The sequence below is a fragment of the Periplaneta americana genome, chromosome 2 (genome assembly GCF_040183065.1).
Source record: "Periplaneta americana isolate PAMFEO1 chromosome 2, P.americana_PAMFEO1_priV1, whole genome shotgun sequence".
NCBI classification, from domain to species: domain Eukaryota; kingdom Metazoa; phylum Arthropoda; class Insecta; order Blattodea; family Blattidae; genus Periplaneta; species Periplaneta americana.
Window position 1 is genome coordinate 164,427,428 of NC_091118.1, and position 27,995 is coordinate 164,455,422.

The 27,995-nt window shown below is 34.4% G+C and overlaps 1 protein-coding gene across 2 annotated transcripts in view; it reads left to right on the forward strand.

The window, feature by feature from the left end:
- The window catches only part of gammaCOP (coat protein (coatomer) gamma), a 30,504-nt gene extending 2,594 nt beyond the window's left edge, over positions 1 to 27,910 (forward strand). The window contains exons 3-18 of one of the 2 annotated variants that reach the window (XM_069818782.1): positions 2,744 to 2,971; positions 6,035 to 6,201; positions 6,783 to 6,912; positions 8,914 to 9,168; positions 9,738 to 9,941; positions 11,963 to 12,122; positions 14,453 to 14,561; positions 15,753 to 15,870; positions 15,977 to 16,102; positions 17,144 to 17,315; positions 18,253 to 18,291; positions 19,972 to 20,162; positions 23,519 to 23,693; positions 24,591 to 24,685; positions 26,356 to 26,596; positions 27,561 to 27,910. In XM_069818782.1, coding sequence (XP_069674883.1) covers positions 2,744 to 2,971; positions 6,035 to 6,201; positions 6,783 to 6,912; positions 8,914 to 9,168; positions 9,738 to 9,941; positions 11,963 to 12,122; positions 14,453 to 14,561; positions 15,753 to 15,870; positions 15,977 to 16,102; positions 17,144 to 17,315; positions 18,253 to 18,291; positions 19,972 to 20,162; positions 23,519 to 23,693; positions 24,591 to 24,685; positions 26,356 to 26,596; positions 27,561 to 27,691 — 2,541 coding nt within the window. In that variant the 3' untranslated portion in view covers positions 27,692 to 27,910. The remainder of the gene's footprint in view (positions 1 to 2,743; positions 2,972 to 6,034; positions 6,202 to 6,782; positions 6,913 to 8,913; positions 9,169 to 9,737; positions 9,942 to 11,962; positions 12,123 to 14,452; positions 14,562 to 15,752; positions 15,871 to 15,976; positions 16,103 to 17,143; positions 17,316 to 18,252; positions 18,292 to 19,971; positions 20,163 to 23,518; positions 23,694 to 24,590; positions 24,686 to 26,355; positions 26,597 to 27,560) is intronic. The other variant, XM_069818783.1, reaches the window with a different exon arrangement.
- The last annotated feature ends 85 nt before the right edge of the window (positions 27,911 to 27,995 follow it).

Genomic DNA, 27,995 nt, shown 5'->3' on the forward strand with positions numbered 1-27,995 from the left:
ATGCAAATGAAATGATACTAAACGTGAGGAATGTTACTACAGGTGTGACAGATTATGTTTGATTAGGTGTGTATTATGTGACAGGTTAGTTTAGGTTTGATTAGGTGTATAGTATTATGAGAGAGGTTAGGGTAGGTTAGGTGTATAATATTATTACTATGTTGGTGACACTGAAGCCCACTGTTACATCAACGAAAGATGGTCGTATTCTTCATTCACACACAACGATTTTCGTATACAAGTCAGGTACGCATTTAGGGCGGGTTGGGTGGGCATACAGCTCTCCCAGTGATCATATCAATTTTTACTAATCAATACTATAAACCCATGGTAGTTTATCAAGTTCCTATAGTGGCTGGGACATAAAATATTGACGTAGGAAAGCAGGAAGCAGTTATGGCATTACTAGAAATAAAAGTATACTTGCTGCCGGTGGCCTTGTCGTAACTCGCTGATTCATGGAGCACCGGACTCCATCGTTTTTTGAATATAATACAAAATAATAATCATCTTCCTAAGTGGTTGTTGTTTAGTCAACTGTCCGAAGACAGGTTTGAACCTAATAAGTGCCACCAATAAGGCATCGCTCATGAGGCAACTAAGCCAGGAGATGATGGGATAGTATGATAATGGTTCTAAAAAGAACTGTTCTGATCTACAAGAAAAAAAAAATTCTTCCATCTCTTCACAGAGCGTCTCCTGCTGATCTGTAATTTAAGACTGCTCAAGGGATTCTTCTTTTAGACATATACTACTTGATATGATGGTGCCATTTATCTTGGTATCAGTGTATGTACTGTACTACAGTCTGTACTGATTCCATTCGAGTTCTTGTAGAATGTCTTCATTTCTTTTGTGATCCCATTTGATATAGCCAGCTGTTTGGCACATGAATTTTATTTCACGAGCAGTATAATTCTATTTTCATAATTTTTTCTTGAAGTCCAAGCTTCACTGCCATAACAAAGTCCGATTAGTCTTGCTAGGGTTTTGTATAGACAGCAGCAGATATATTTTTGAACATTACACTGTTAATGATGCCCATGGCATTATTAAATTTTAAAATTTTTGCAGAAATATCTGAATCTCCTAAAAATGATATTTTAAAGCTAAGATAATTGAATTCATTAACTCTTCCTAAAATTTTATCATTTACACAGATCTTACTTGGTACTGATTCTTTGCCAAAGAAGGCCATTATTTTAGTTTTATCAGTGGAGATTTCCATGTAAAACTTGTCAGCAATTAATTTTAAATTATGGACTGATCATTGTAGGTCATCTTCAGAACTAGCTAATAAGACTTTTTTTACCTAGGCCTACTTATTTTTCAGACATAGATGTATCTTTGTTGCCACACTTCTGATTTACGTATTTGATCCAGAGGTTTAATTTCTTTTTAAATTTTTTATTGCCAGATAAAATCGTACCAAATAAACAACATTTTCGCCAGTGGCTTAGCTCAGTCGGCTGAGGCACATTTGCATGCTGATCCAGAGTTGCTCTTGGATATAGGTTCGATTTCCGCTTGGGCTGATTAGTTACCTGGTTGAGTTTTTTCCGAGGTTTCCCCAGCTGTAAGGCAAGTGTCAGGTAATCTATGGTGAATCCTCAGTCTAATCTCACCAATTGTTATCTCGCTATCACCAATCCCATCAACGCTAAACAACCTAGTAGTTGATACAGCATCATTAAATAACCAACTAAAAAAACAAAACAATATTTTCAATGTCAATATCTTTATTATTAAAATAGACAGACATTTAAACTAATTTTCATAAGCACATTGATTTTTTATTTCAACACTGTCTTCCATTTTACCCTTAATTACACAGTAAACTATAAACCAAAACATCACGTTGTGTAAAATACATTGACAAAGCATCATAACAAAAAAAGTCGGATATTTGAGCATCACCCAAAAAAAAAAAAAAACTGGACTGCGGAACATTTTGCCAAGAAATGGGATGAATGGACACCCTAACTCTATACAGACAACCAGCATGACCAGAACCACTTTTTCAATGTGAGAGATACTGAAAACGTGTATTTGTTTGGAAACTTGAAATTTGGTTTTTGTAGCATCCCATTATTTTGTGTCCAGATGAAAAGTATCCAGAATAAAAAAATATATATATTTCGGAATACTTTTATTATATGCAGAGTTTATGCTATCACAATGAGAATATCTCGAAAGTTTTTGTCCATACCCCATTCAAGCACATGCACCAGCTAGTAACCTTCAAGATTCAAAATGTAGTAACCTTCGCTGAGCTCAGTAAACACTGTCAAGACCACAGAGAAGGTTGCATGCCTATTAAGGCTAGCTGTGTTACATCTGTTCAGCATCATTTTAGAATGCAATGTGGTGTAGACCTCCAACACAGAAAAGCATCTGGTACTAGGTTAACAAACTGAGGACTACAGAAGACTTTCTTTATGTTGGTTATAGCCTATTTGAAAACCTTTCATCTGGACATTCTATACTTTTTTTTGATACTTATAGTAATGAGAATATAAAAAAAATCCACATTCTGCACTTACAAATTGTATTGTATTGACAAGTTTCCAATTCTCATAAGTGATGTGTGTATTGCATTATTTATACTATTGCTTTAAAAGATATGGATAGAACAAGGCATCCCAACCAACACTTACTAGTAACATAAGAGGATAACTGAAGTTTTGAAATATGTGGCTGAAGGCACATGTAATATTTAAGTGGAGTGTTTCCTATATTTCAGGGTGAACAGCTTGGTACTACTGAAGCAACTGAAGCATTCTTTGCAATGACGAAACTCTTCCAATCAAGAGATGTTATTCTTCGCCGCATGGTGTATCTCGGTATTAAGGAGTTGTCAACCATTGCAGAAGATGTGATTATTGTAACATCAAGTTTGACGAAAGATATGACTGGGAAAGAGGATCTGTACAGAGCTGCTGCCATTCGAGCTCTTTGCAGCATTACTGATGTGAGTACAAGCAGGCATGCATTCTCTCTTTCTCTATCTCACACACACACACACACACACACACACACATGGCTAGTTGAGGCACAACTGAGAAATATATAAAAGTACCATATGGAGTTACCGTGACCACCACAGAATGATGGAACAACTCGTGACTTGTAACTTTGTCCTCGAATTCCACTGGTTTTATGTGCCAGATATAATAATAATAATAATAATAATAATATTATTATATATAAATATATCTATATCTATATCATTAATGTTTTTTTTTTATCCAATGCCATCAGGTTGTCTTTTCGACATTTCTGGTCTTCTCTCCTGGCAATGGCTTAGTTGTAACCCACTTCTGAGGTTGGGGCGCCTGGAAGGCGGAGTTACATTACCCCGATGATGTGATAGGATGATTATGATAATGTGGTGCCAGGAGAGGTCTTAAATCTAACCTTAACCTAAATTCCAGACCATGGACGAACACAGGAATAATCCCCTTCAAGGAAAAATTCCTGTGCTCTAACCGGGAATCGAACCCGGGACCTCATGAACCATAGCCAGAAGCTCTGACCACTAGACCATGAGGCTGGTCCCAATAAAAATATAAAAAAACAACAAATTAATATATAGATATAACTGTACACAAACCTTTCCAAAACTTACCATTAGAACAACGAAATATTTAAAAAGTAGACAAGCTACATTGCTTAATATTCCGAACTCAACTGAAATAATACGTAATTGTTCAATTCTTCCACATTTAAAGACATAATGAAGCCTAGCTTTAGTGAAGAACTATTTTCAGAACATGGGAAGGGTCAAAATAGGAGAAAGATGACTAAAGTGCTGATGATGCTGCATTGTTGGCAGAAGAGGATACTAAGAGATATGCTACTGCAGCTAAATGATAGCTGTGAGCAGTATGGAATGAAGATAAATGCAACTATGATTATCGGAAGAAAAATAAAGAAGGTAAACATGCGAATTCGAAATGATGCAGAACACGTGGACAGCTTTCAACACTTGGAATGTCCTGTAAGTAACATGAGCTACTATCAGGAAGTAAAGAGGAGGATGCAATGGCAAAGAAAGCTTTTAATAGAAAAAGAAGCATCTTCTGCGGATCTTTGCCTCTGGAAAAAGAATTAAGGAAGAGACTAGTGAAGAGCTTTGTGTGGCATTGTATGGAGCAGAAACATGGATGTTACGACGAAGTGTAGGGAAAAAATGTTGGAAGAATTTTAAATGTGAATATGGAGAAAAATGGAGTGTGTGAAATGGACAGACAGAATAGGAAATGAAACTGTGCTAGAAAGTGGGAGAAGAAAGAATAATGCTGAAAATTATCAGGAAGAGAAGAATAAATTGGCTGAATCACTGGCTAAAATGGAATTGTCTATTGCAGGCTGCACTGGAAGGAGTGGTGGATGAATGAGGAAAGAAGAGTTTGGGGTAGATGAGAGACAACATTAACATAATGGGTAATATGAAGAGGAAGAGGAAGATTGGAGAATGCAGGGTTTGCAGCGAAGAATCTTGCCCTTGGGCAGAAAACTAGGAATGAATAAATGAAGCCTAGAGGAGGAAAGATGAAAGTTGGAGAAATAAACCAGCACAAATACACTCAGGGACAAAAAAAAACCGGACACTTTAATATTTGCTGGTATTTTGCAAAACATTATCTTCTCATACAATATTATGGTAGCCATCTGTTGTTATGGAGACGTGTATACATTGTTGATTGTTTTTTGTTTTATAAACAAGCCATTACAACCAAATATTCCAATTTTGCTTTCGGAGTCTCAGCTATAACAATTTTGTCTCAACGATTTTGTGCTTCATTATCGTTATCATTCGTTATTTCTTTATTTTTAAATTTTCTGAGTTTAAGTGGGGTTGTAACATTTGTCTTAAAACAAGATGCGACCTGAAGATGTGGCTTGAGCTGTAGCCCTTTACGATGATGGATGCAGTGTACGTTACATTGCAAATGTTATGAATATGGCTAGAAGCACAACCCATGATGCCATAAAACGGTATAGAGAGACCCTAGAATATACCAGAAGACCAGGTTCGGGTTGTCCAAGAGCTACAAATCCAAATGAAGACAGGTATATCATTAATGTGGAAAAAAACTGTGATAGATACCATGTTAAATGGTGCAGTTAACAAAAAACATTTACTACACACATTCTGTTCCGAAGAATAACTGAATAACTGATCATTGTGTATAAGGTCTGTTGTTTATTATTATTATTATTATTATTATTATTATTATTATTGAGGGATGAAGTTACAGGAGAATGGAGAAAGTTACACAACGCAGAGCTGCATGCATTGTATTCTTCACCTGGCATAATTAGGAACATAAAATCCAGACATTTGAGAGGGACAGGACATGTAGCATGTATGGGCGAATCCAAAAATGCATATAGAGTGTTAGTTGGAAGGCCGGAGGCAAAAAGACCTTTGGGGAGCCCGAGACGTAGGTGGGAAGATAATATTAAAATGGATTTGAGGGAGGTGGGATATGATGGTAGAGATTGGATTAATCTTGCTCAGGATAGGGACCAATGGCAGGCTTATGTGAGGGTGGCAATGAACCTCCGGGTTCCTTAAAAGCTATTAAGTAAGTATTATTATTATTATTATTATTATTATTATTATTATTATTATTATTATTATTATTGTTATTATTATTATTATTATTATTATTATTATTATTATTATTATTATTATTATTAAAATAAATTTAAAGCCATATTAGAAAGTTTTTTGTCGCAGTCAGTAATTAACTACAACTACGTCAATAAATAAATCAATATAAATTAAATACGTTTTTCTAGTTTATAGAATAACATGTACAGCCTTAGATACAAAAAAATGACTGCTCTCCTGTAGCATAAAATTTGTCTAAGTCCACTTTAGGCAGTGCCTGGAACAAACAAATAAAGGAAAAATAGAGCAAAGTCGTGCATAAAAATTTCCTTCGCATATAAACCTAATGTTAGTGTATTCATAATATATTTAATTTCTTTTTTTATTCAGAAATATTGAAATTATTTGTAGGTAACAATGCTTCAAGCCATTGAGAGATATATGAAACAAGCAATTGTGGATCGAAACTCTGCAGTAAGCAGTGCTGCTTTGGTTAGCAGTTTACATCTCACTAAGATTGCAGGAGATGTTGTGAAACGCTGGGTGAATGAGGCACAAGAAGCTGTCAACTCTGACAGGTACGTAGTAAACTTGTCTTTGTAACTAGGCTACTTGAGAAGATAAATCTGATTTCTGTTTCCTCTCACACAAGGCAATGCTACTGAATCTGACCCAGTTGTAGATCAGACATTCAGTTGACATTTTCTGACCAGGAGGGACTGAGGTGAGTGAAAAATTATTTCATGATCCTTGAGTTAATATTAATAAATATTTAATAGGCCACACCACGTCTCAACGAATAGAAGGATTTGAAATGTGGATATGGAGAAGAATAGAGCGTGTGAAGTGGACATTTTAATGTCAAATATGGTTTTTGTTTTGATGAAAAATTTAATTTGGGAATATCCTTTGCAATTTAATGAGTCACAATAGGTCAAACAGTAAATCAATGGACTACAGTTTGTAAGAGTGCAGGGTCAGTCTAGATAGAAAAAACGCTACTTTTCATTTAATCTCAATAATTCAGCAACCTGGGCAGTGTCTATGAAACGAATATCAATATTCTTGGGAATAAAGCAAACTGAAGCATGGGAGTTCTACTTTTAGTACACTTTTACCTTTCGCAACTCATTGATATTCATATTTTTTTCCTGCACAGTGTAATGGTTCAGTATCACGCGCTTGGAGTGCTGTACCACATTCGTAAGTCAGATCGTCTGGCTGTCAATAAGTTGGTTGCCAAGCTGACTAGGATGTCTCTGAAATCTCCATATGCTGTCTGCATGCTGGTAAGCATGATTGTGTAATGAACATTTTAATATTTAGATATTTGTAACTTTGTGCTTATGTTTTAAATTAAATCCACAATTACTTTTTTTTTTTTTTTTTTTTTTTTTTTTTTTTTTTTTTTTGTGGGAAATGAGGTGTGTCATTCAACTGTAAACAATTCTTATTTATTTAGTAGGTATTTTAATATGTTTTAACTTTGAATACATGTTTATAATTAGACATAAGATTTTTATACACACCAGATATAGCTAAAATATACATGTAAACATACATTTGCAATCGAAGAAATATACATTTAAATATGCCATTAAAACTAATAAAATGTATTGCTTGTTTAATATAAATTCAAATTAATACAGGAAACATACGAGTACATCCATGCTGATAGCTCGCTTCTAAGCTAACCCAGACAGTACATGGCCAATTGATGACGTAATATATATCATGTTTAAGCCTATTTTCCTGTAATATGCCACAACAGACGAAATATGCAGATATATATAAGTTACACTATAAAACTTCACATTTGGATTAGAACAATGTGAAACATAGTTCGGTTCCACTTTGCATATCATGTTAAGAGGAAACAAATCATGCATTTGCAAATAAATTCTATGTCTATTTATAATAAATGTTAAGAAATTACAGTATCGTTGGAGAAATGTAAACTTCACCTAATGCAGTTGATATTATTAGTTATAAGCTATATACTGGGTGTTCAGTTCAAAGTGTGTCATGGCTCACTGTATGCCGTCATATGGCTAGTCGATGAGCCTAGAGAATTCAATCTTCCTACACTTCCGCAGAGGTGTATTACCTATGTGTCAGAGAAGTTGCATAGCAAGTACGGCGTTCATTCTGAAGAGTACTTACTGATATGTACGGCAACACCGATAGTGGCAGGAATGTGAACTGTTTGGAAATATGTATTGAGGTGAGTTTTTTTCTTACTGTCAGGATATGGGGAGAGGGTTAAGACGATTTCTTACGTATTTGTTGACAGTAACTTCGACGGTCAATATGGACACGGAGCATTTGATTTGTATTGTGGAATGTTGCCATACGCAACCGATAACAAATACCCTGTGTACGACTTGGCTGCGCAAAACACAGTTCGAAAGAGGTTATGGTAGCACACAGACCGTACAGATCGCCATCTGTTGCTACGACGTTCAAATTATACCGTATACGTTCCCAAGTTCAGATTGAATGCCTTGATTAATAGGCAACTTCTCTAACATAAAAGCTGAAACTTGCTTCAAATCGCAGACTCACAACAGTGACGTCATGACACACTTTGAAATGAACACCCAGTATACATGCATTAAGGCAGATGCAGTCATTTTGCTGGAAACTATCTATAAAATTCTAGATCACAAGTAAGATCCTTTTAAGTACAATTGTATATTATTGATATTAAACTTATTTTATCCCTCCATAAAAGCTTTGCAAGTCATTGTGATTAAAAAACTAGAGAGATTTTTTTCGGAAAAGAAATCGAATCCTGGCAAGAATTAAGTGGAAGATGTGTATAGATATTGGGTCAGGTTTTCGCGGGACACTTCAGTTTTTTCTGGCACAGTTCTACCATTTTTTATAGCACATCCATATTCATTGCAGAAACTATTGCACCATAAAAATCCCAAAAGTATCATCATTAAAGGTATCTGTGATGAAATATGCTATGCAAGAGGGATGTTTTGGCGCCAAGTATTTAGTTTGAGCACAGATCTAGTCTGAACAAATGAGAAACATGTATGCACCATGTTTAAGTTGGTTGAAACATTTTGCCAAAAATAATGTGTTAAATAATGCAACATTGGCAGTTTGAAGAGAAAATGATTTGGTCTTGTTTATATGGCTCTGTGAAAAGCCTATTTTATTGGGTGAAATAATACTTTGTAGAAAGAACATTTATATAAAGTATACTGTTTATTTAAAGACAAAAGCTTGTTCAGGGAGTGTTTTGTTAAACTTTATGTAATATATTTGCTTGCTAGATTCGAATTGCATGCAAGTTATTGGAGGAGGAAGATTCGTCAGGTGGTGGATCTTCAGACTCTCCACTGTTCGAGTTTATTGAATCCTGTCTTCGCCATAAAAGTGAGATGGTGATCTATGAAGCTGCCCATGCAATTGTTAACTTACGCCGAACAACTTCTCGAGAGCTTGCACCAGCAGTTAGTGTTCTGCAGCTGTTTTGCAGCAGTCCTAAACCAACTCTGAGATTTGCTGCTGTTAGAACTTTGAATAAGGTATGGTAGTTAGTATATTACACATCTGAAAATAATTGTGGAAGAGTATAATTATAAGTTATATTACTTTTTTGTTGCTTAAACTACTGTTAATGAGGAAACGAAGAGAAATGCAGAAAATAGGAGAGATTGGAGAAAGCTGGGTTTGCAGTGAAAGACCTGCCCTTGGGGAGAACACTAAATGAATGAATGAAACTACTGTTAAATAGAATAGAACAATATAGTCTGAAACCCAAAGTTCGTAGTGCATTTAGTTCACCAAGCTGGCCCATTTTGCTCTAAATTGCAAACAAGTAAAATTAAATTAATGATCATTAGGCCATCCAGAACTTACTTTTTTTTTTGCTCCAGAAGTGTCAAACCTACGTAAAATATGGACACAAAGTAACTATTGAACTAATATTTCATTCTTGTTACATATATTTTTTGCATTTTGTTTTCCTGAAAATAAGAATTTCATATATGCTTTATTAACATTTCTTATAAATAGTATTGTTTCTGTGTGTTGCTCTTTCTTTGTACATAGTGATTTAAGTGACATATATTAAAACGTACTGCTTTATTTCTAGGTTGCCATGTCTCACCCTGCAGCAGTAACAGCCTGTAATTTAGACTTGGAAAATCTAATCACAGATTCAAACAGGTCAATTGCGACATTAGCAATAACAACTCTACTGAAGACAGGAGCTGAATCGTCAGTAGACAGATTAATGAAACAGATTGCTAGCTTTGTCTCTGAAATTAGTGATGAATTCAAAATAGTTGTTGTTCAGGTATGTATGATTTGGATTTATTTTCTGTAGAAATTGTTATAAAGTTCAATTAATTCATTATCATCATATACATATAACATCATTATACATGATCTTGGAGACAATTTAACGAAATTACCTTTGCAGACTACATGAGTTGTAAGTCACTAGGTGTACTAGCAATCAGTTCGTGTGTTATTAAATTATTACCACTGTTATAGCTAATACTTAAAGTCCAGAGATATTTAAATATCTAGCATACTCCTGTGCCTGTGGTCTTAAATGCCCTTGCTACGAAAAGTTTTCGTGAGGTGGCAACATTTGACACTAGAACACCAATTTTCTACAATGAATATTAGATGAAATAGTGTCGAATGGTTAAGAATTCACATCGATATTGCAGTTGGTTTTCTCGGAAAAAAAAAAAAAATTGCAAATTTAAATATGCATGCAGATACAGGCATATTACAGTTACTGCCAGATTCTGAGCTGTTTAAATGTCAAGTGTGCTAGTATTACCACCGGGTTTAAAGTGTTGAATTATTACTGAGATATTCTGTAATACTCATACTTTAAATATACTGATGACAGGTGACAACCTTAAAGTGCTGAACAAACTTTAAATCTCCTGCCATTGTGTGGCAACAGAGCTTCAATTGACAGTGACAATATGACACTTTCTGTGTATTCAGCAGAATTCAGGAAGGTCTTCATTGACCATATCTGAAGGTTAAAGAACCAATTAATCTACCATCATTACTGTTTTCTGATACTTCGATCAACTTATGCATGTTACAATAATTGTATCGTTGACATCATTGAAGTTACGAGTAATAAATATGTATCCTTCACATGCTTGTACTGAAAGTGTTTAATGCAAACACTATAGTATTTTTATTTTACTGTAGAAATTTAACAGCTACAGATCAGTCATTACAATACTGGAAAGCAAGAAGGCAAAAGGAAGAACTTCAATACTCCGAGCATTAGCAACCAACCAACCATATTTTTATTTAGTGCAGTCTGCATCTAAAGGTAATTTAATCCTCTATAGGTATCGGTAGTCCAAATTACTTCAGTGGATACATTCTTATATGACTATGTTCACATGCGTCCATGTATGTTCATATACAGGGTGGAAGTGAAATAGCCTAGCAGATTTTCAGAGCTAATAGTTCATGTTGTATATGTTACCGTTAAAACCCGAAATCCCTCAAAACCAGTTTTAACTAGTAAAAACTAGTTTAAGTAAATGTAGGTAGATAGAAAGTGAGTTTTCGTAAGATCTAGAATCAATGATAGGTTAGGTTTGGTTTGTTTAGGTTTTTATTTGTAAAAGCCCAAACAAACCAAACCTAATCTGACATTGATTCTAGATCTTATGAAAACTCGCTTTCTATCTAACTGCATTTTTGAAACTAGTTTTTACTAGTTGAAACTAGGTTTGACGGATTTCGGGTTTTAACAGTAACATATATAACAAAAAAGTGTAATACCATATTGGTGAAAAGTTCATAATTTTCTCAGAAAAAAAGGTTTTTCCCAAATATTTAACAACCCCTTATTCGGTAAATATTGCGAATAGGATCGTGATTTTTATCCATATCGATAGAAATTCTAAGGAAAAATCATTTATCCCTCAGGCGTATTTCAGGGTTTTCGTGTAAGTTTAATTTTAAAACCATTAATTTCAAGCCACTGAATGATGCGAGCCGATTGCAACATCGTAGCGAGAGAGGGAGGCTCACATACAGAGACAGACCTGAGTTCGTTGACCTCTTACATCTGCATTGTGAGAAGAAAGAAGACTGTTTTAGCGACAATGTTGCCAGATTGCTGAAACTTCCAATTAAACTTTCTAATTAGCCGTGCATTTAATCACAAAACGTAATATAGGCTTTCTAATCCTTTAAATGTACCCTATCATCCTTTTCAAAATGCAGGATTATTTCACTTCCACTCTGTGTATATAGACTCACATCGCACTCTTTTGCAACATTTCTTGGTCTGCTTCATTTCCACTTACTTTTTTGTGATTACAGGCTATCCGCGCACTGTGCCTCAAGTTCCCACGAAAACACAGTGTTCTTATGAACTTCCTGTCTGCTATGTTGCGGGATGAAGGAGGACTAGAGTACAAAGCATCCATTGCAGATACCATTATTACCATCATTGAAGAAAACCCAGAAGCAAAAGAAACTGGTAATTATTATATAATGTATTCAGATTTGCTCTACAAAGGAAATAGATGTCATGTAACTCTTATTATCTTCGTCTTCCTCGTTCTCTGCCTCCTCCTCCTCTCCTCCTCTTTTCATTTCCTTTCACAAATAGAAACCTAGTGATCTGTTTTGATCTCCAAGTGAATTTCATCTGACAGTCATTTTGGAAGTCTGCCAAGTTTGCTTTTTTTCCCTGGCTTCTAATGGAGAATTATGCATGGATATCTGTCTTCGGTCTGTCTTGAGATATGTTGTGCCTAGTTTGTTTAATTGTCAGTTTTTTTCCCTCCCAAATTGGTGTAATCTCTAATTTTTTTACTATGTCTTCATTTCTTTTATGGTTGGTTAAGGTACACGTGTTTTTGTGTTTTCCTGAAGAATTTCATTTCTGATGTAGTTAATCTGTTTTTATTCTTTTCGAAATTGCCCAAATTTCACTCCCTTATATATAAAGTTTGGAACTGCCACTGTGTTGTAGGCTCTTAATCTGGTTGTTTGTTTTACTTGATTGGTTTCAAAATATTATTTAATTAACCTACGATTTTGAGAAATTTTGTAATTTTGACTTGAATATCTTTTTCACATTCATATGATAAGTTACACCCTCAGATAGCTAAGTATTAATTTGTTCAATATTTTTATTTTCATTCATAATCTTACTGGTATTTTATATAGGTTATTGACATAAAAATGCCATTTTTTTACTCCTTGGAGAATATTTTTATTTAAAAAGTTATTGGAATATTGTTTAATTTATTTATTCAGTATATTCCTTATTGTGTAGAATTGTATTCAAGTTCTTTATTAACTGCAGTTGAAGCACAGCCATCAAGGTAAAGATGGTGCAAGGTAAAGAAATACAGGAGCTCTACCTTCCTGCTTTCCATGTATGACAATAGCATGTAGACAGACGCCATATTTTCACATTCTTCATTCTTGTAGTCATGAAAATAAATATCTTCAAGTTCCTAAAAAGTCTTGAAATCACACTTTCAGATCGTTACTTTATCATTTATGTAAGTTTACTATATGCACGATCTAGATGATATGGTGCATGCTCTGTATTCTTTGATAACTGTTAATGTTATCATTCATGTACACCTGTTACTGTCTGTAATTAATTAATGAATTCATTCATTCCTTCATTCATTTATTCAGTTTGATTCCTGACAGCTGTGAAGTATTTGTTATACAAAGAGCAGATTTTTGTCAGTATTTAAATTCTGACCTACATTCTCATTTTATTTTTCTCACTTTTTTTGTTCCATTGGTACACCATATTGCGATCTATTTTATTTATTCCATAAATATGGGCGACACCTATGGCTGACCACTAGGATCCAGAATACAAAACAAAGGTTAACTTAAAAAAATTGATTTGCAGATAAACATGAGGCAAATACGAGACAAAAGTACATTTGTGCTATTTCTTTGTAATCTCAAGATGCTTTTGATCTTCACAACTTTTTTTTCAGTCGTCCAATATCTCTGATTGATACTGAGAAGTCAGTCATGGGATGTGATGTTCATGCATCTGTCATCTATGGTTTAAGAAACTACCTAGTTGTCATATGTTGCTTTTGTTTTTTTCTTTTTTACTTGGTTATTTAACAATCTTGTATCAACTACTAGGCTATTTAGTGTCGATGGGATTGGTGATAGCAAGATAGTATTTGGCAAGATGAAACCTAGGATTCGCCACAGATTACCTGACATTCACCTTACGGTTGGGGAAAACCTCAGAAAAATTCAACCAGGTAATCAGCCCAAGTGGGAATCAAACCCACGCCCAAACAGTGCCTCAGCCGACAGAGCTACGGTGGTGGCTGTAATCTGTTGCTTAGAAAAACAAACCTCACTCATTGAAATTGCCTAATTCTCACCATACTTTTAACAACAGAGAGACAAAAGTTAGATTTCAAGTTAGACTCTGTCAGAGCTTAATCAGCTGTTGGCTTCCCATGAAAGGAGCAAGGATTCGATTTGCAGGAAATTTTATGAGATATGTTGTGTGGAAAGTGGTTATGGGGTATATTTTCTTCAGTTAAATTTTCACTGCCATTTTAATGTCAGGTTTTATCTGTAATATCTCCTTATTCTTATCTCTTATTAGTCAGAGTGATTTAAAAAGAATATTAAATGAAAAATTGCATTACCTTCTTTTTCTTTCCCTTTTCTTCCAGCAACATTATCAACATTACCTTTCCAATCTTCATCTTTTCTTCTGTAATCTTTCATTTTTAACCCTTCTCCTTCGCCATTCCATACAGTGAATAGTTTCTTCATTACCATCTTTATCTTATGTTGCAGGATTGGCACATCTTTGTGAATTTATTGAAGATTGTGAACATACAAGCCTTGCTGTTCGTATTCTTCATTTGCTTGGAAAAGAAGGTCCTCGCACCAAACAGCCTTCGAGGTAATATGACAAATTTCACAATGATGTACAGACATCCTTGCTTTCTTTTTGAAAAGTGTGGACTAAACTCATTGAATTGTAATTTGTACCATATATTTGCTTTTCTAATTATATCTTTTCTGTATAAATGAAGTAGCATGACATGTTGTAATAACTTTGATGTGTAGGAGGTATCCCGTTATTTTTATTCATTTTCTCTCATATTTGAGCAGAAATTAAAATTGAAATGTGAAATAACAACACTTAAGGTCTTAATGGCGAAGCTACGACAAAATTCAGAACTTGATGTGTCAAATATAAGTGGCTTTGGAGCAGCAGTGTAAAGAAATATATTTAAGAAAAAATAATAGCAACCAAAACACATTCAAAATGTGTGGTGGTAAAGTTTTCAATATTTAATGCATTGCACAACAGTTTTACATACTTACATACATATACCTAACTTTTTTTATTCACTCTGTGCCACTAGTTTGAACTAATGTAAGAATAAACACGTTTTTATTTCTGTGTATAATTTCAGTGTGTTCATACCTTAAAATGAGACCGTAGGAAAGAGCAAAAGAGTTTAACATTCTATTTTTTTTTAATCCATAGTAAAAGATCTCTGTTTTTTAAAAAATAATTTATAAATATGTGTTAATACATCTTCAAAATTATATTATGGAAATGGGAGTAGAATAGAACCAGGGACTGATTAATTAGCTCTGAGCACTGTATTCCCAGTGGGTTCATATCAGAAGGGAAGAGCTAATTAAACAGTCTTGAATCCCTAATCATTTTCATAACTTTACTCAAAATGCTTCTCAGTGGTATTGTATGTCCTGTCTCGGAATTATATCAAATCTTCATGTCTATTGAATTTTATTATTATTGATTACATGCCTCGTAGTCACTTCTTTTAGTCCTCGAAGCAACATGTATTTTGTAAGGATATAACATCCTGAAAGTAATTCCACCAAAGTCTCAAATATGTCCTGTCCAGAGTCAAGAATTGCTTAGTGGTGTAAACTTTCATATTGATAATGTAAATGTTTATCTTTCATAATATAATCAGCCATAGACTCGTCATTTTAAATTACCTCAGTCTAATTTCATTAGTGAGTAACAATAGGATGCAAAACGCAGAAATAATTTTAATGAACAGTTACTTAAGCCCTTGTCTGTGGAGTTAAAATTCCGGAATTGTTTCAGATATATCAGATTCATCTATAATCGTGTTATCCTTGAGAATGCACCGGTGAGGGCAGCTGCTGTGGCTGCTATGGCTCAGTTTGGTGCAACGTGCCCTGACCTTCTACCCAACATCCAGGTATGTAGGCACTAGAAAGAAATATCTACGAATGACAACAGGTTAATGTTAAATTTTAACACAAATTTTGTGAGATCTCAATGAAATGTTTTTGTTAAATATGCAGGTTTTGTTAGCACGTTGCCAAATGGACACTGATGATGAAGTCAGAGACAGGGCCACATATTATTACAGCATCCTGGAGAAACAAGATAAACCATTAGCCAATCACTACATTGTAGAGGGACTACAGGTTGGTGCCTTTTTAGTGATACTAGAATTTTTCTCAAGTCCTTTGATCTGTTACAGACATTACATCTCCAACACAACAATTTTTATATTTTTACTTTCTTTATCAATTATAACCGTAATCTTAGTCTTCTTCTATTCCTTTTTTTTTCTTCCTGCAAGCAGTAGCTTCAGATATGCATTGTCACTCTGGTTATTCGGATTATCTCTTCCACAGTTACCACATGTTTCTTATCCTACTTTGCCTATAATATTAAGCTTCTGTTTCAGATTCAACTTTTAAATATTCTTTGTATTCTAGTGATTGCTACGTGCATTTGTCTATTTCATCTATAAACTAAGTAGGCCTATAAGTCATTTGTTGCATGTGCTGTAGCGTATAGTAAAACCTTATGGTGGGGGTGTGAGCTCACTAGCTACAAGTAGAAGTGTAGCAAGGGAGGGTAGTTTCTCGGTCCTCTTTCTTCTTCTCCTGATACGCAAATAGGTTTCAGGAGATAACAAATGGCCTATATTGTCAATTGGCTTCTTGTATCTTCATGTTCTAGCTTGTTGTTACTTGTAACTTTCAGTCGAGATCTTAGAGATGCTATTTTGATCACCTGTAATCTATGTCTTTTCTTTTTCTGTCATTGTCCAAGTTTTGCTTCCGTACAGGATACTGTCATCATTTCACAAACCTTTAATTGATATTTTTCTTACATCTTTTAGTATTCTCTTTAAATTATATAATTTTATATTTTATCACTAACATAATTCCTTCTGTGTTGTACTAGCAATTAGCTCCAGCCTTCATTGACACGTGTTCTTATCAGAAGCTATCCACTCACTTCTCTTGACTTGCTATAAGTGATTCTGTTTTTTTCTTTATTCTTCTTTTTCTTAGAATACATATGTTTTAACGATTTGTATGTGCTGTCAACAAACTAATGATGCAAATCTTTTAAGTGAGGTTTCAGTTCATGAAAACAGATGTGTTCTCACTATTCAATTCGAAAGTGTATTATTGTAACACTGTTCTATATGTCTTTATATTGTATTGCAGGTTTCCATACCAAGCCTTGAGAGAGCACTCCATCAATATACCATATCTCCATCAGATGTCCCGTTCGATATGAAATCAGTACCTTTGGCAGCAGTTCCATGTCCCGAAGAAACTGTGAATCTGACTGGAAAAGGACCTACTGATGGAATGCTCATCTCTCCTGCTCTCCCAGGTAATATCACGATGTTTTTTATTGATCTTTTTCAAGTTAGTTTCTGTCTTTTTGATGGGAATTGTGCAGTAGTTTTTTTTATGATATAGAGTTGGTTGATTCGTTGCTGCTGGCTATCTGGGATAGTGATATTAATCATTTTTTCCCTAGCTTCCCAATATAAGATCACTGAAATAGCATTCTTCTGTTTATTATCTTCAAGTTGACTGTATTCCAATAAATATTCTTTATTTAAAGTAGCTTTTTGTTCTCTGCACGATGGACAGTAATGTCTCTAATTAGTTTCATTCTGAAGAGATGCTCTGTAAGTCAATCATGTCTAACCAGTAATCGAAATTGAGTTACACCTTTTTTTCTTGGTTTCATCTTGGTGTGTGTTTAGTTCTTCATATTGTTTTCCTTTAATATCTAGTTGGATTTTGTTTATGTTCCTGTTCAGATAAAGCTATTTTTATAAACTGAAGTTTTGAGGGAAAATCTAATTCAAAGTCCTATTTTATTTTCACTTTGGAGTTTTTTTTTGCCAAATTTCATTCCCTTATAAACCAACATATTCTAGATTCCACTGAAAAATTACTTCTGTTTCTGGACTTAACAGCCTGATACAATTTTCTTATTTGTTATATGGTTTCAGGTGTTGATCTCTTTTAGTTAGTGATGCACAAAGTGATGCCTTACAATCACTTAAGATTGCTATTATTTTTTGTTTATGTTGGAACTGTAAAGTGATTTTCTAATGCAGCTCTGATAGTTGGGATTTCTCCATCGAAAATATTACCATATTGTACCAGTGGTGAACCGGCTTCTCTGCCTTTAAGTGAAACATCTATAAATATTCTACACCATGATTCAATTGGGCAGTGTTCACTTCATGTACTCAGAGCTATCATTTGTCATATGTAAAGTATGTTGATCAAATTTTATTTCTTGCAAAAAGGACCTACTGATGGAATGCTCATCTCTCCTGCTGTCCCAGGTAATATCACGAAGATAGTTTTTGTCAACCTTAATTTTGGAATTAGTTTTTGTCCTTTTTTGATGGGAGTTTTTATGCAGTAGTTTTTTTTATTAAATAAAGTTTCTTTGTCAATTTTTTTTATTGCATAGTACAGTATATTTCATATTCCTCAGCACTAAGTGATTAATTTCAGAACATAGTTACGCATATCTGCAGTTAACAGTTGTTTCTATTTTTTAAGTTTAAAGTAAGTCTTACATGCTAACAATGAATAACACAAATGCACACAGTTTCAATTTACTTTTTTGCAGTTTACAGAACAGTAGTGTAAGAATTAGGTGTTCAGTGTTATCAGTGAATATTAAAACAGAGAAATCTCACCAAGAACACAGTAAGTTGGTTCTTTGAAATCAAAATAAGCTGAGTGGAATAAAATCTAGTTTTTATGAATCATTAATTAATTGTGATTTTTTAAACAGTTTTAAGGTCATTTTACACCATGTTTTGACAATTTTAAGGTATAGAAAACTGGATTCTGATAATAACCAAGTAGATACCACATATATTGTTAAAGAACTCGTTTTTAACGTCTGTTTCTGTAAATACACAAAAGACGTATGTATGATTATGTACTCACCATATTTACTTAATTGTAAGACAACATATTATGATGTACAGTAAACCAAACTCTGAATTCTACGAATGTAAAAATGGCAAAATAAACCTTTGTATTGTCTCTCGTTATTCACATACAAATGGAAATTAAAACTCATCTTTTACAGATGTTTTAGCTTTACTATCATTGGATTCTAGATCATCTAACAATGGTGATTCATTATCACTGTGTAACTTTTTGTCACTGTTTTAGTGCATTAACACTATAACGACTGACAGGACAGTTTTGTCCCATTTCAAAATTTAAACACGTCTCTCTCTTCTAATTATTTTCGAGGGAAGTTGGGGATTTCTGACTTTCAATATTTCTTGGTGTAGTCCATTTTGAAAAAAAGTTGCCCCTCTTGAACACATAGTTTCTGAAAAAAATGTTAGAAATACCTATAATGACCGATGGGACATTTTTGTCTCACATAGAAATTAAGCACTATTGGTCATTATACATTATTATTAGCGGTCATCAGTTTTGTCGATTACTCACAGAAAGAACGTGATTGGTGAATCATATGTAAAGAATATGACTGTAGCAAAGTGTCGTGTTGCATCGTGGAGCTGTGTTGAGAGACAGTGGGGGAGGGGGGGCGAAGGGGTCGTTTTGACATGTCGTGGGTGTCTTGTAACAATCAGTTTAGAGTAAAAACCAAGTGTTTACAATGAGCTTCAGCAGAAGACGTCACAAGGGCTATTCACAGCAACTGATTATATTTCTAACATACACTCACTGCCGTTTTTTGAAGAATACGATAATTTGTGGCTACAGCCCTGTTAAGGGTTACTCCATGAACAGGATCGATAAATGGTTGCTCTTGCTTTATCAATCCAGCAAGAATTACACCGATTCTAAGCTGAGGGATAGTTTTTGAAGAACAATTTTCATAAATATGGTAATAAGGAAACTATTAAAGTCTATAACAATTAACTGATATTATGTTTGGGAGACAATTCTTGAAGACGAAGCCTGGTGACAATTCACTGCTTACATTGATTTTAATATATTCTGAGAGGAATTGTTTGGTGTTGCAGGAGCGAAGGTGCCTACAGTGACTACTATAAGCCGTGAAGAATCTTATGCCGAAAAACTGCGCAGTGTACCAGAACTGATGGCGTTTGGACCATTGTTCCGCAGCTCAGAACCTGTTGAACTTACAGAATCAGAAACAGAATATGTGGTGCGCTGTGTCAAGCATTCATTTCCACAACATCTTGTTCTGCAGGTACAACATATTTATATCATAGCACAGAACAAATTAATGTACACATATGTCGAGGTAACGAAGTTTAAGTAAAATGGATAATTTCTATCTAATTTATACTCCAACTGTTTTCCAGTTTTTGTCCTTAATTGAATTTTAATAACGGGTTTTGAAATCTTATTATTAAATAAATACCTGCGTTCTTATTTTGGAGTAAGATGACTGGCGAGTAAAGCTATTCACGTCTTTCTATTACTGATATTATGAAAACTGAAAATTATGCTTCCTTTTCGAGTTGAACACTGCGTGGAATTATTACAAGAGACCTTCGATAAAGGAGTCCAATAATATCAAGCTCTACACAGTTTATTGTATGGTCTTAATTTACTGATGATTAATGAGAATAAACGTCATTTTGAACGATATACAGTATCAATTTAGTACATAATGTATCCAGTTGTTAACGAAATCTGTATAAAGAAAGACTGTATACACCTACACTTTCTGATGTGAAAAAAATCTCCCAATGTGATCAAACAAAAAACTTCTTTGGACTGTGCTAGTCTGGTACTTTTCTACAACTTCTGGTTCGTAGACAGTCCTTGAAAATTTGCACATGGATAAATACTGTAGAACTGTTCCAAGTTACAATAGAAGCAGATTATTGTTATAATTTGTAAGCCAGTTAACTAGATTAGTGAGTACAATGAATTGTGTTCCTATTCTCGTTGAGCACTTTAGGCATTCCCCACTCTTCCATCAGTAGAAATCCGGTATGATATTATATTAGATTAAAAACAGATTGATTTGGTTGATTTCGCGAGAACTGGATCCGGAATGAATCCTTGCACTTAAGCTGTTTAGACCCATTGCATGCCTATATGTGATGACTGTCAAGGTATTTATATTCTTGCTGATAGAATGATAATGTGAAAATAGTGTTGTAAAGAGTTGAATTTTGGCATAGGTGGGAAAGGATGATACATTTTTGCCCGGTAAGGCGAGAGAGGGTGATACATTTTTGCTCGGTAAGGCAGGAGAAGATCATACATTTTTTGCCTGAAGTCCTCTCATGCAGGAATAGGGTTGTATTGTGCGTCATAAGCTTACATAACAAGTGTCCCAACTTCACTTACCTCTTGAAGAAAGCTTTGCTGAAATAACAGTTAGCTGTGAAATAACAATTAGCATGTCTAACCGAAATGAGTGGTCCTGGGTTCAAATTGTGGTATGGACAAATTACCTGTTTCAGGTGTTTTTCCGAAGTTTTCTCTCAATCAATTGAAGCAGAATTGCTAGGTAACTTTCGGCATTGGACCTCGGACTCATTTCGCCATATTATTATTATTATTATTATTATTATTATTATTATTATTATTATTATTATTATTATTATTCGCATATTATTATCCACATTATCATAAGGTTAAGTTCACTGTGCAGTGTGCTATATACATATACATTTCACCATTTGGTGAAATATACCACTCACAGAATAGAGGTGGTAAAGCATAATGTCTCAGGCTGCAATGATAGTCTTCAGGCTCCCCTCTGTATAAAGAAAAAAGAAGTTATGCTGAAGAATTTTATCGCCCTTAAAATTCCATCATGCTCTCCCAGTCTTGAATACTTAGACTCGAGTATTATGGCAAGTGTGGTAGTCACTCAGACATTGATGGCAGTTACACATTTTTATGCGTACAGAATCTAATTTTTGATACAAGATTACATATTACTGATATGTGGGAGTTTAATGTAAATAATAAAATAATATTCAGAACTAAACTACATGTATTAACGAAAATTTGGCAAAATGTTTTGTTTCCTTGGCAGTTAAAACTAGGGAACAGATTTCTAGGTGCTAAAAAAAAAAAGAGATTTATGACTTTATAAAATCCAATTAGGACTTTTAGTTTATATAAAATTAACAGTTAATCATTTTAATTTTAGTAAATATTCCATTTTAGGTGGAATTTATGTACTACGAACTGGTGCTGGCAATGAGTGCTACTGAACTGAAGACTCAAATTCTATCAGTGAAAGAGACTGATTGTTGATTGGTTGGCTTCATTTCGCATAACGAGGGTGCATTAACGCAAAAAATTAATTTGTAAGCTCTCGCCTAACCTGAAAAATCTACTACCTGTTTTATGCTCGAATGAACCTTTCCAAATGAACTTCAGTTCCAGGAAAGTAGGTAAAATCTTTTTCTCTTCCCTTCTACCACCAATATGGGACGAGCTTGCCAGACCAGTGTTTGTCTGTAAGAGAATTTTTTTATATTTTAAATACCATTTTGTTTTTGTATTTTTTTTTTTTTTTGGAAATTTTTGCATTTTTAGAACTAGTATTTTTATTTTAAATGTACGCAAAATACAAAAGGCCCTTTTCAGGCACAAACCTGGGTTTTAGGCATTTATAGGAGTTCATGATTAATTTAGTCATTTTAGGTCCTATATAATTTTAACATGGGGTCCTGTATACATGAAACGTATAGATATTTGATTGACATATGTCTAGGATGTAAAGTAAAAGGTAAAGGTATCCCCGTAACATGCCATGAAGGCACTTGGGGAGCATGGAGGTAGAGCCCCATGCTTTCCATGACCTCGGCACTAGAATGAGGTGGTGTGGTCGGCACCACGCTCTGGCCGCCTTTTACCCCCGGGAAAGACCCGGTACTCAATTTTATAGGAGGCTGAGTGAACCTCGGGGCCGTTCTGAATGTCTAGGATGTAGCAAACAAAATAGGTATGGAACTAGAAATCGGTTCCCTAGTCATAATAATTATAACCAATAAACTAAAATGAATGTCACAAGAAAAAAGTAATTTCTTTGTCATTTACTTACTGAGCTTAGGGTGAGGTTAAAATTTCCTCACCTTCACTAAACATAGCGCACTTTTTAAATCAAGCTTACTAACAGAGATTTATAGAGAAAAATGTCACAACCACATGTAAATTATTTCACACAGTGACGAGACTAAATATTTATTTATTTATTTAATAAAATGCAGTGGAACTTGACAGTGTCATTGCCCATAAATGCAGATAAGTCATCAGAAACAATAAAAAGCAATTATAGAGTGAAAATTTTTGCTCTTGCTTCTCATTGACTATCATGCAGCATAGTAAAGTGGAGCACCTTGCACTCTAATGTTATTATGTGGTCCGTTGGTTGTAGAAAATAACAGAAGTTTAATTTTGCATTAGGGAAACAAAAAAAAAAAAAAAAATTTGAAAGTCAAAGACTGAAGTTAATTTTTCAGATAACATGCAATTTATTGACTTTTGATTCGTTGCAATGATAGTATCTAAATATATTTTAATGTAATTTATAAATGCATATAACTCGTCCTCTTTTATCTCCAATTTCAGTTCGATTGTTTGAACACACTGAATGACCAACTGCTGGAGAATGTTCGTGTACAAGTGGAGCCTCCTGAAGGTTACCAGCTGCTTCGGGATATCCCCTGCTCTCGACTTCCTTATTCAGAAACAGGAACAACCTATGTGGTGCTGCAGTTTCCTGATGATCTAGGAGCTACTGTTGGTAAGTTATGTTTTAGTTTTTAAGAAAAGTCATTTGTTAAGATCTGTGGTTTTATTTTTAAGGAAAATTCGTTTCAAGATTTCGGTGTTATTGTAGAATTATACATATGCAAGTTTTATAATTCTCTCTTGGGATATTAGACAGGATAAGAGTGAGATATGGAGGATCTTCAGTTGTTACAATAATGTATATTTCATTTTTGATAAAATGAAGGGACCAAAGTGTCATTTAAAAAAAAAAAAAGACAGGAATTATTAAAATATTGCTTAAAAATACATCTGTTGTTAAGATTTCGCGATTGAAACAACTGGAAATCGTTTAAAAGTTTGATCCAAGTTTTTTTCGCGTTATTACACGATTCAAAAGTACGTTTTTTGAGATTGTGGGAAGTATAAAGAAATTATGCAAAAAATGGGCAAAATGATAACAGTTGACATTATCGCATCTTACAAATTTCACAGATCTCTCTGTCATATTATGCATTAGTAAATTACTGTACTAACTTGTTTCCTATCCAATAGGATTTTGGTATTGCATGTGTGATTATTATATTTATAATATCCAATTAACTTCACCTGTATATTGTCTATCAGTGTTTGAACATCTATAGAGGATTCCAGGTTAAGAAAAAGCATTGGTCACATAGGGCTATTCCATCAGTTGCCATAGAAACACGTATCTACCACAGAGCTTCTATAGTGTATTAGGCAAGGTCGATGAAGCCAGTGCTTTTTTCTTAACCTGGAATGCTCTATATTTTATGAAAAAGAATACAGATTGAGTTTTCAGATGAGAGCAGAATGTGAGTGGGGAATGAGAATGTGATACTGTGAGTGTACATATGAGTCAAATGTTTTTAACATTTTTATAATTGAGTTAATATATCTTTGCCACCAGGTACATTTAATGCAACTCTCAAGTTTCTGGTGAAAGATTGTGACCCAGCCACAGGCCTTCCAGACTCTGATGAAGGTTATGATGATGAATACATGGTGAGTGAGACAGTCATTAGCTGTTGTGCATAGGCGTGTGCAGATTGCTGCAACAAACCATGCAAACTGTTGTGAAGTTTATCTGTTGAAGATATGAAAACAGGAATATTTACAGAGGCATACGATCTGTGTGTTAAGAATTTGAGCTTCAACTTCAACTTTTTTGACTTTAAGTTACTATTTAAAACAATCAGTCTCAATTATGCTGACGAAATACTAAATCTTGTTAAGATACATCTATAAACGAGAGAGTTTGGGTTCAGGAGAGGTTTTTTTTTTTTTTTTTTTTACAATATATTTTTAGAATCTCAAAATATATTTAAAAACAATTAAGAATGTTAGAACAAGCATCATGCTTTTCATTACTTAGGTGATAATGTTTGTTGTAAGTCCAGTTTTATGACTTTCTTCTGTAAACTTCATTTAAATATGCATTCTGTTTACATTTCCTTAGATGAACTGTTCAAAATGTTCACCTCCTGCCTGAATATAGGCTGTAGTTTCTTTCTTTGGGAGGACTTAAAGTCGTTAGTGTATTCGTAATAAGAACTTTGCCAGAAATTTGGGAGCATGTTCGTATCTCGATGAGAAACAAGTGCAGCTTGTATTCAGACATAAGGTGGACATTTCGAACAGTTCATCTAAAGAAATGTAAACAGAATGCAATCAAAATAATTCCAGCAAACGTTCTGGAGTGCACTATGATCATACTCGCAAGTCCTACAGACACCAAACATTCCTTGTCCCATGTTGATATAACCATTTTTTCTTATATATATATATATGAGGAATACATGCCTCTCACTCCTCTCCCTGCTTAAGTACTCATGTAGAGTTGGCCATGTGTTGTGTACTCCTGGTCTGTGTAATGGTCTGATTACACTTACACATCACATCAAGTCAGGCTACACCAATATTTTCTCTAGTCAGCTCCCATTAGTACGATGCGGTGTGGCACAGCTAAACAAAATGGATCGTTTGATTGTTTCTCACCTGTAACGTTTCCTAGCGTTTTACTTATTTCCCTCCAAGTATTATTACGTATGTTTTTATTTTAATAGTAGTGGCTTCTGTCATTAAAAAAATGGATAATTTCTCCACCAAATAAATAAATTTTTCACAATCAATATCAATTTCTAACCTATAAAGAAGTTAAGGTGCACAGATAGGCTATATAAAAATACAGCTGACTGTTATGTCAACAATTTAGCATCTAATGGAAAAAACCCGAGCATCTACCCGACAATTTCCGACTCTGATGCACCATCAAAATTATTCTCCCTGATGAATACCGAATGTGCCCCATCGCTCCGCAGACTCTCATTTAAATACATTACGATGCTGCAGTGCGAAGCATATCAGTGGGCATAACAGTTCTGATAACACAATACACAGTTTTTCGAACTAGCTGCAACTTAGATATTGTCATGAAACCTGATGACAGCACTGTGTTCAGAATTTATATTTTCGGAAAATGGCTGATCATTATTCTTATAACCTAATGTGTCTACTCTTCAAGCCCTAAAACTTGGTATGGATCTCATTACAATATTGTGATTTGTATTGGCGACCTGCTCTTGTAAAATGAAATTAGAACTTATTTGTAAGAAGTACTTCAGTTTAACAAATATCTTCTTAAACTGTTTCTTAATTTCTTCTCTCTTATCTAGCTTGAGGATGTGGAGGTGACTCTTGGTGACCAAATACAGAAGGTAACAAAAACAAACTTCGGTGCAGCATGGGAGGAAGCGGGGGCTAGTCACTGTGAACTGGAAGATACGTACAGTTTGTCCAGTATGTCCACACTTGAGGAAGCTGTGAAGAATATTATTAGTTTCCTTGGCATGCAGCCAGCAGAGCGCAGTGACAGAGTTCCTGAGGGAAAATCCTCTCACACACTTTTCTTGGCAGGTTGGTTATGTCTGCTTTGTACTGAGCATGCACAGTGTGTTATAAGTGGAACTTGGAAAATTCAGGTGGCCCAAATTTTATTTCTGAATCTGTACAAGCATTATCCAGGCAATAATTTTATAACTTACATTTGTGTATTTTGCTCATTGTGTAACTCAAACCAAGAAATGGATTCTGAACACCTCAAAATCTGTGCTTCAGTGGCTAACCATGATAATATTTTTGAAAAATATTGGAGTGCAAGAGTTCAAATGGCTTTATTGTCAAACGCCTGGCATTAGAAAACAACAACATTTGTGTATTTGAAAAAATAAAATAATTTCAGTTTTGAACACATCTTTGACATAATACGGGACTTAAAATTGTGGTGATTTTTTTCTCTTCTTAATCATGTGTTATTTCATGTATCAGACTTTTTGGAGTAGCTGCCATTTATAATCTTGTGGATCTGGGTTCGATCCCCAGCATACCTCCAATTTATAACATGTCTTGGGCAAGACTCTGGTCCAGGTAAGACAGGAGTTTTTTCCTGGGCGCTTTGGTTACCCAACATATTCTCATCTCATCGCATTTATGTGTGAGTGAATTTCTATTGAAGCAACTACAACTGACAAACAATATTCTAAAACTGACTAATATTGTTTCAAGAATGGATCTCCTTCGTTATCTGTACAGTCATCTTGTTGGAATCGAATATACAACAAAATTTTGTGTAATTAATTTCTCCTAAAAATGTTTTTTGCTTGATATTTACAGTTTGTATGAACAGCTTATTTTTTTATATTTGTCTGTCAACTGTGGAAATCTATGTGCGTAATTTGACATGACAGTTCCCTTCTGTATATTTGTTTCCACCAGAGATTGAATCTGAGCTCTTCCACTCAGCAGAGTTCTTCTACAGAAGGGTTGTCTCTGCTTCTTTGAAGACAGTTTCATTTGTAAATTTATTTAATTTGCTTTTCAGGTGTGTTCAGAGGAGGATATGATATCTTGGTACGAGCCAAACTTGCTCTTGCAGAAGGTGTGACAATGCAGCTCACTGTCAGATCTACTAGTCCTGATGTTGCAGAGCTTGTGACATCTGCAGTGGGCTAATCCAATATTAGGGGTTGGATAACAGTATTCCAGATTATATCTACAGGTATATTAACAGAAATATTTTATGATAGTTTGTGAAACGTCATGAAATTATGTAGATTCTTTGATGTTTATCTCCCATATTGTACAAATATATGGATCATAGTGCTACCATCTAGCTGCGATATGCAAACTCAAATTATGCAAGTGAAGTGGTAGGCATTGAACACACACATATTTTTCTAATTCAATATTTATTTTCTTGAGAGTTTAGAGAATTGCCTCATCTATATATCATATCTTTAGAAGTCGTTCCACCGTA